Below are 9,425 nucleotides of genomic sequence, written 5' to 3'. Positions count from 1 at the left end.
ACATTTCACACTTTTTGTGTGTGGGATGGGGTTAATAAGTGCACCGCTTGGGTATTTGAAATGCCACTTTTCTTTTTGGAGTTTTCAAACATGCTTATGCAAATTGGTACACACCTATACAGGTCTAACTCAAAATGGGGGTCACTCGATGATGACTAAAGTTCTGTTGTCTATAAGTTTGCAACTAGACATCTAACTAATGGTTATTACACTATTAGTAAACTGTTACTTTAGGGCTAGTAAAATAAACTAGCGTGTACTTGCTAAGTTATCAGTAGAATGTCTGCTGAAGACCATTAAAGTAAATGTGTTAGCAGACATTAAGCAGCAGACAGACCAATATCATCGTAATGACTGCTAGCTGACACGTAGTTGTGAGGTTACTTAGAGAATGCCTGAAGGGGACCATCAAAACAACATGTTCACTAACTACCCCTTGAATGCAAATGATGCATAATACTATGTATTAGTTAATAATACCATGGAACTTGTCTATAAAACAACTACTGTTTGCTTGACTTAACCATAGATCTTTGAGATCTGTACGCTAGTTTTACTGATCTATTGTGATTCGGAAATACTTGGAATTGCAATACCTTCATAAACAGACCTCAGAATGAAGATTTGGGGAAGAGACTACAACTAAAGCTTGAGGGCACTGAAGAAGAGGTTCACCTTTTCATGGTGCACAGCTGATATGGAGCCTGCATGTTTCTGAGCTGACCTATGGCATTTTGTCAAGGTTAGTCAGCAAATCATCAAGAGTAAGTGTTCCCCAGCCTTCACCCTTCCCTTAGGGCAGCCAGGTCACTGCCTGTGTGTGTGTATGCACTTGTTTTGCTGTTCCCAATACATTCCAAAAGCTATCGACTTGAGATTGGGCAACACGGGAGTAAAACGAGCCATTAAAAAAGTGAGTCAGGACAACCTTGGAAGCTTCCATTGACTTTACTTAAAAAAGAAGACATTTTTTGGTACATAGCATCTAAATACATACATAAGCAGAATGACTAAAAATATACAAAATAAAACTGCGAGTTGTGCATGTAATCTCTCATTGGGACTGATTTTTATGGATTTCATATCAAAATAAATAATGCCATGATACAGTGCCATTACTTAAAGAAAATGTTTGGTGGCTCAATTTGATAGACTGGTCATATTTGGGTCAATGACAACATTTAAGGAGACTATTCATAGATATTCAAGTATTTTCTTTTCATTTGTTTGTTTCGAGCAAAAGCACTGGAATACTACAATTGTATGTGGAGAATATGCAAGGTTATTGCTGATTTCCCTTTATAAGGATTGCTCCATATTTTGTGTGTGTGTGTATAAGTGTAAAATACTGTCTACATAACAGTGAAGACAATTTGCAAAGATAAAATGGCAGAAACTTAGACTGGAAACAGGAATGTTATTGTATAATACAAAGTATGACACCTCAAAACATGCAAGACTCCTCTTGTCCCAACTCCAAGACTGGGCCTACTTGATTGCAGATGTCCTCAGTTTCCTGCCTTCCATTGCAATGTCACATTTGTTTTGATAGCAAAGGCTTTAACTTCATTCTCCAGAGAGCAGAATATGGATCTTGAACAACCAAGCTTGGAAAGTTCCGTTTTTTCTTTCCTTGGCTGGGATCATCTCCAAATGACAAGCCTTGCTGAATTGTCTTTTGAATACAATCTTGTGCTTTTTTTTCCTAAAACGGAAAAATTCGAGCAAACTCCTTTTGAGTCTTTTTGCAAAGTTAGCACCACAATTACCATTTTTCGCAGTCCAGTAAAAAATAGTGCCGTTAACATCAGTCCTTGGCTTTCCACAGCCAGCCAACATTTTCTTTCCTCTTCTTCTGTCTTCGTGCCACAGGTGGGACACTTTAAAGGTGCAGGTCAAGGACTCTAATCTCGATAAATTCATACCTTAAAATATGACATTCAAAACAGGGTGCAAGCAAGACAGAAACATAAATGCTTTTGCAGATGACAGACTTTTGATGTGCGTTCTGGCAACTTCTTCGGCATCAGTTCTGGGCATGCCCATGATATGCACCAAGACTGCATTCATCTCTCCTTTCACATTATATTCAGCGTTAACTTGTTGCATTTCGAAGGCTGATAACACACAGAGTGTTCATAATCTGGTTTTGGAAAGACGGCGGGCGAGTGGTATGATTCATGAAAAAGTGCCTCTACTGACCAAGATTTGGCTATAATCCTTTGTTTGTTGCCATTTGGGATGGCTGGCCATCATTTTCGGGATGTGCTGATCTGGACGTGTGGGACGATGGCAGGTTGTCTGTTGGGCAGGGTCATGAGGGGCCGGTGGAAACTGGTTTGCTCCTCATCTTGGATTTTCTCCATCTGCCTCCTAAACTTTCGGGCCAGCAGAATGGATGGGACTCCTCTCCTTAACCTCTGAGCAGCTTTTTGTTGCCATACTTCATATTTGGAGTACTTCACATTTATGGTGTCCTAAAACACAGAAAAGTAGTTTGTAGTTTCTGAAATCCACTGAGCAGCTGTCATATTATCAAGTGACTTTAAAGTTCTGATAATAAAAATTCTAGGGTTGTGAGTTCAAGTACGAAAGAATGATTGAAAGGATGAAATATATACATCCCAGGTAGCAAAGAATTCTGGCCCAGATTTGGCATAAAGCTGGCACAGCAGGCATTTATCCGGCACTGGCATACACCATGTGGGGCAAACATAGTCTGGGTTTGGCAGAGGTGCCACCGTCTTTAAAGTGGCACACAAGATATGGGCCAATTGTAAAATGTAGTGTTTGGCCCAGATGTTACAAATTGATATGTGGGCCATGTAAGTTTAGCACGCCCATAGTGTACCTAAAGTGCAATGCTTCATGGCTGGGGTACCCTAACTGGTGTCCTGCATAGCTTAGCTCCTACTTCCTTTAACACACCTGCCTGGGGGGTTTTTATATACTTAGAAAGAGTTTGATTAGGTGGTTCAGGTGTGTTTAATTGGGGTTGGAACTAAAATATGCAGGACACCGGCCCTCCAGGACTGAGTTTGGGCACCCCTGGGTTTATCAATTTCTTTGCAATCGTAACACACCAACATTTCAGGCCCAGTTATGCTATATTAACTTGGCTAAGACTTGGCCCAGATATGGTCCGTGTTTGGCACTTGTCTAGAAGCCAGACTTGGTCCAGTCATTTACTGTAATTCACTGCAGCATGTGGACCAAGCAAAACCTGATTGTGTGGGCCAGAGCTAGGCCAGAGAAACTTAGCTATGTGGGATTAAATGCAGTGAGCACTGCTTTGGATGAAGTAAAAATTTATAAATGTAAAAGAAAATATGATTATGAATATCTCCAGTAGCTTCAAAACTACTAATAACTGTACATTCACTGCTCCTTATTGAGCGCTTATAGTACACATCCTGACTACACTAAACACATTAGTGGCCCTGTTTCAGAAAGAAGATTAAGTGAAAACTCAGAGTATGTTAACCCAAAATTGAGAGAAACTCTAGGTTTTTCATTTCAAAAAGGCAGGTTTGCCAAACTCGAGAAAGCAGAGTGGGTCAAGCCTGCTTCTGAAAGAGAGGTAACTTTTACTCAGAGTGAGTTACTATGGTAACTTACTCTGTGAACCTAACCTGGTCAAAAGCAGGTTTTGTTCTCTAAACTTGGAGTTTCTGCTGGTTTTTTTTAAAGATAAAGCAGTATTGTTTGCCTTAGTCTTAGTCATTCCTGGCCTACATTTCAGTGACACAAAGAACAAAGTTAAGAGAATGGCTTGTCTTTTTTGGGGAAAATTACAATAAGATTCAATTCCATGGTTTTAAATTTTACCTTTAATATTACTGCAAAAATAAATAATTCGCTTAAATAAACTGACCTTCAACAGGAACGTGTACTCTAACTAGATTAATGGGATTATTACTCGTTCTAAAAACTATTTCTTAGTACTGCTTACATTCTAAATGTCATATCAACCTCTAACAAAAGGCAGACACACAAGTGCACTTTTACATCTGATAAAAACTTAATTTTAGAAATTTTATCTTAAACTAATCTACGTGTGTAAAAGTGAGAACCTTAAATTAAACATTTCCACTGAATATTAAGCTAAGGTTATATGCATTGTTGTTTTGTCAAATTTAATGTAGAAATTATGCAGTAGTATATTTTAAGTAATTTAATGCAATTACATCAGAAATAACTTCAAAATTAAGTCAAATTCCCCACTTTTTCAAGTGAAAAGTCAATAAACGTCACACAATATTTTTGTTTAAGTTACATATATAAATACTTTAAATATTTTGAATGTAAACTTGTGTATTAACTTAAGCAGGTATGTTTTCCAATGCTAACTGTCTTTGTTTTGCTGATGCAGTGGTGTTGCTTTTTTAAAATATGCTCATATTTGCTGTAACTTTGCATGAGCACATCAAGTTCAGCTGGAGAAAGAAATCTCTTCTTCAGTTGATCTCTGATCTCTTTTTCAGTTGTAGCCATGGTGACTCGTAATATGTGCGCCCCATTGATGATGTCTTTTTATAGTCGTGTGTGCGCTTAACTCTGAATTGGTCTACTCAGACTTGACTGACCTAACTCAGATCAGCTGTTCTGAAACCAAAAACTCTTAAGTTTTTAACCTCTCTGTAAGTCAACTCAGAGTTCAAGTTTAAACTCTGAGTTGGTTGAACCTCCTTACTGAAACAGGCCCAGTAACTTTAAACTGTTTTGATGATTTATGATTTTATTTGTTAACAAGTCAAAAATATTACAAGAGTATATATTCTAATTTTAGGGTAGTTCATTTAAAGGTAACAATTGTATATCACCATCTTTACCAGCACAGAACAAAAAATGATTCTTTGTTGAACGATATCCAAATATGCAAATACACTATTCTCGAGTGGTGGTGACTATTGTGTTGTTATTGGGTTGTTTGTTTTTTGTTATTTTCAAATCCAAGCCTTGGCCAGCTGGCCAACTGTCTTGCCAACGCTTGACATATTTCCATGCCAAGAGCACATGGCACAAAAATTAGCCAGAATGCGGCACAACACTTGTACTTGTTTTGGTGCTTGGAATAATGACATCATTGTGCATGCTGTCCAGTGGAGTTTTATGGTGTTACCATGGCCTTTTGTTTGTGCAACTAACTATCTCCCTCAGTGCTGTTCCTACATCATCTTTAATGCAGTCTATAAAGATTTCTGATGATCTGTGCCGCTTTCCTCATCGCTCAGCGATTCTGAGAGTGGAGACATGGTTAATATTGATTTTGGCATGATAAAAACAGGCTGCGTGTCTGACTAGCCTGTCTAGTCTGAGTCTGTGTTTGTGGGTTCAGCAAAATCATTGTGCTGGGCTTTTCGGTGGAGGGGGGAGGGGGAGATAAGCAGCTTCATGTACCTTGTGAAGAGCCTGTGACACTGGGAAGACCTGCAGCGAGGAGGAGGAAACATCTCGCTCCGACTTCACCGGCTTGGCACAGTACTGCTGCAGCAGATGCAGCTCACAGCTCCGAAAGCAGCATTCCTCCACTATTCCTCTCTGAGGACGGCGGCTGTTTGATCTGTTCGGCCTGCCTGGGTGGGGGAAGAGAAGGTAAGCGATCAACTCCGGGGTTCCCCTGGAAAGCTACCAACGCTACCAATTCACACCCTATTGTTTATATTTCACCAAATCCCACATGTGGCTGCTGGCATGTTCCTAAGATTTCTGAAATCGGAGACAGCATCAACAGATTCCTTTCTTTCGTGCCTGTTGTTTGTGATTCCCTTTTTAGTTTGGACGCCAACGGATTTGATTAGGACTTTGAAATGTCGCAAAGAACAGAAAAAGCAAATATTGTTCTATGTTCCCAGGGATGTGTGAATAGCTAGCAAAACGGATCTTTTAACCTTGCCGTTTGCTTACTAAACATAGATAAAAGATAAAGAACAGCAGGAGAGGTACAAAAGGGGGAAGTCCACCGTCATCTGATAGGAATACAGAGGATGAGGGAAAGAAAAAGAGAGAGAGGAATCTTTTGCAAACAAGCAGACACTAATTCAAATCCAGTCCACCCAAGACGAATACATTAACAGCACTGTTAACTGCACTAATGGCTTGCATTGAGAACTCAATAAAGGGGACGTTTCCTCATTAATACACTAATTGTGAGTCAATAGTGCTCATGTACATATACAATAAGCCATTTGAAAGACAGCTCGGCTTAAACCTACAACTGCAAGACAAATGGCTATGTAAATGTTTACATTTCTTGACAGCCAGCAGAGAGATACACTTACTGATATAAAAGCCATCTTCTCCACACACGAACTGCAGTGTATCCACTAGTTCTCCGCCACAGAGAGTCTCCCCCGCCGTTACGTTGGATATCAACATGGACAATGACAGAACGAAGACTATCAGTGAGCGCATCTGTGAAATGAAAACAAATTTCAGTGAGTCCCTTCAGAAATCCGCTGCTTAAACAGATGTTCCTGATGTGATTGTGCTGATTTTAATCACAAAAGCAAAGATACAAGACAGCACAAAGTACTGAGGAGACGCGGTAATTATCCTTATCAATGGTACAATCAAGTGGCTGCACTTAAACCCCTCAAAGTCTCCAACTGAGGATGATTCTCCAAACTTTCCCCAAAGTTTTACATTAATGCTCAACATCACACTTTAAATAGTCACGACTATGCAATTATTAAAACGTGCTGAATGCAAGTCAATATCACTTTCTCTTACCGTTGTTCGTGTTTCCTCCGTTTTTCGGCAAGATGCACAGAATACATGGTAATCATCCATGGCAGGCGGTTTGTGGAAAGCGACGTTTACTTTCTGTTGTACTAACAAGGTGCTTTGTTTAATTTCCAGTCTGTTGCATATCTCTGAGTGATGCTTGTGGCTGTCTCAAAGTTCAGAGGACAGGCAAAGAATATGTAGTGAGAGGAAATTTATACTAACACCCGCCCCTCGCCCCCCTTACCCAGTAGCGATGTCCGATTGGTGAACGAGTGGTTCTTTTGAGTCGGATCTTTTTTTTCTCTCTCTCTCTCTTCATTTTTTTTCCGTGAACCGCTTAAACCCAGCCAGAAAAAATAATAATCGTTGAACGAGAACTTCTATGACACTCACAATTTTATCCAGCCTACTATTTATCTATAAATTACTTTGATCAAGAAAGATTTGAAACAATTACAAACACCTTATAGAAAATAGAAAACAGATACAATACAAGCAGTAAATATAAGTCTTTCTACTCGTTCTCTGAAAGGTCCAATTCGGGGAAATGATTTTACAATCTAGCCAATTGTTTATTATCAATAATAATAATAATAATAATAATAATAATAATAATAAAGTAGATTCGGACACATTTGTCCTTAGACGTAATGAAGAAAAACATCCTCATTTATACGAATTATCATCATCATCATTATTATTATTATACAGTAATAATTATTAAAATAATAATAAATAATAAATAAATAATATTTTAAAATAATAATTGATAAAAAGTATTATACAGTATGTCAAAAGTTTGAAAACTGCAAAATTAGTTAGTCTCTTCTGCTCACAATGCTGTTTTTGCTAAATAAATACATAAAGAAATACATAAAGAAATTTTAATAACATATATGTGTAAGTAGGCTTTAATTTAAAATTCAATTAATTTATGTTTTTATTGCATCTATAATGAAACAAATTGCGCAGCACTGACGAGCAGAAAAGCGCTTAAAACATTAGGCAAAACCAAAGCTTTGACCTGCAGTGCAGTTTAACTGCTGCGGGTTTTCTGCTCGTCTTATTCGAACATCCTGAAACACAGACAAACAGCAATATGAGCCGATTTGATCCAGATTATGCAGAAATATTGTGAAAGTGCAGCGCTCACTGCTGGTTTGTGCTTGAATGCGCACTCAGCTGATGAGTACCTGCTCGCCAATGACGACGCGCATTCTTAGTCAAATAGCCCCAGCTTTAAAATACCTTTTGGCAACAGGTCAGCCCGAGGAATTTTAATTGACGGTACATTCTTCCAGCTTCTCACCATAACAAAGGGGGTTGCAATCGCATTCCAGTGAATGCAGACAGACACCGTGCTGAAATTTCACCCTCACACGACAACTGTGGTGACCCATTGTGTGCGCGCGCGCGCCCGCTCATGTGAAACCAGACAGGGATTTAGCCTCGCGTTAAAAAGCAGCCCAGTTCTTTTTTAGATGGATCACGACGATCACGTATTCAACACAAAAATAATAAAAATAAAATATTATTTAACAAAACACGCTAATGTATATAGGCTACATAAATAATAAAACGCCAGACTGAAAAGGTGTAATAAATTGTTATGGAAATGAATGAACACTCAACATGTCCTGACATGCCTAAAAGTGCACATAATGCAGCTTTAGCAAAACACACTCTCAATTGTCTGTCTGAAACAACAGCCAGTGTCATGCAAAGGTCTTCTAGTGGAGGCAGAAGAAGCAATTGGACATTATTGGCAATCCTAATATTGCGACAAAATAAACATGGATAATGGTTTCAATTAATTTAGCGACTCTTCTCATTTAACTTTCATGAAATGCTACACTTGCACTACTTCTGTGATAATGTAGCCTAGATAGAAGAAAGCTTACACATAATTTGTGTACACTAATGTTAGTGTAAAAAACGTGTGAAGGATGTCTTGAAGTTCATGATAAGTTCACTATGGCTCGCTCTAGTGGTATAAAGTGATAAAAGCTATACTGACTATGAGATTTAACTTGATTAAAGCATTGAATGAACTAAATAAAGAATGTATAAACTACTTAAGCTATCTAAATGTTATGTGTGGCTAGTATGGCAATTTGAGCCATTTAGTTTGGCTCCTGCTGTTTTTGACATGTCTGGCCATCTTTGCCAGCAAGAAGCTGTTCAGGCCTCTATTTGCATTCCTCATGTAACCCAGTCACTCTCTGATCTTTACACCGTCTTAAATTCACAAGCCTATTAAACAGTAACGTTTAAATAAACTTTCATTGCATAGCATGAGAATATATAACATGTTTTGTTGTGTTTTTTTAAAGCAATCTAAGAAAATGTAGTTCATCCTCTGGAAGCTTTGTGAAGATTCATCTACCAAAATTCAGCTTAAAGTGCGGTTTAAAGGCTTAACTAGTTTAATTACGCAGGTTAGGGTAATTAGGCAAGTCTCTGTATAATGATGGTTTGTTCTGTAGACTATTGAAAAAAAAAAAAAACATTGGTTAATAATTTTGACCTTAAAATGGTATCAAAAATTAAAACTGCTTTGATTCTAGCTTAAATAAAACCAGTAAGACTTTTAAATATTATTAAAAATATTGTAAAAAAAAAAGTCCTTGTTCTGTAAAACATAATGAGGGCTAATACATTTGACTTCAACTACACACACACACACAGACACGTAT

General features: G+C 38.1%; 1 protein-coding gene across 1 annotated transcript; it reads right to left on the bottom strand.

Moving 5' to 3' along the window:
- Window positions 1–932: 932 nt before the first annotated feature.
- On the bottom strand, window positions 933–6,913 carry igf2a (insulin-like growth factor 2a). Its single transcript, NM_131433.1, is given in 4 exon segments — window positions 933–2,477; window positions 5,401–5,576; window positions 6,282–6,414; window positions 6,733–6,913. Coding segments are annotated over 4 exon segments (594 nt in total). The 5' UTR covers window positions 6,793–6,913; the 3' UTR covers window positions 933–2,252.
- Window positions 6,914–9,425: the final 2,512 nt, after the last annotated feature.

Source organism: Danio rerio, chromosome 7 (assembly GCF_052040795.2).
Source record: "Danio rerio strain M-AB ecotype USA chromosome 7, GRCz13ab, whole genome shotgun sequence".
Lineage (NCBI taxonomy): Eukaryota > Metazoa > Chordata > Actinopteri > Cypriniformes > Danionidae > Danio > Danio rerio.
The sequence above is the reverse complement of the archived record's forward strand: the minus strand, read 5'-3'. Positions and strand labels throughout refer to the sequence as shown.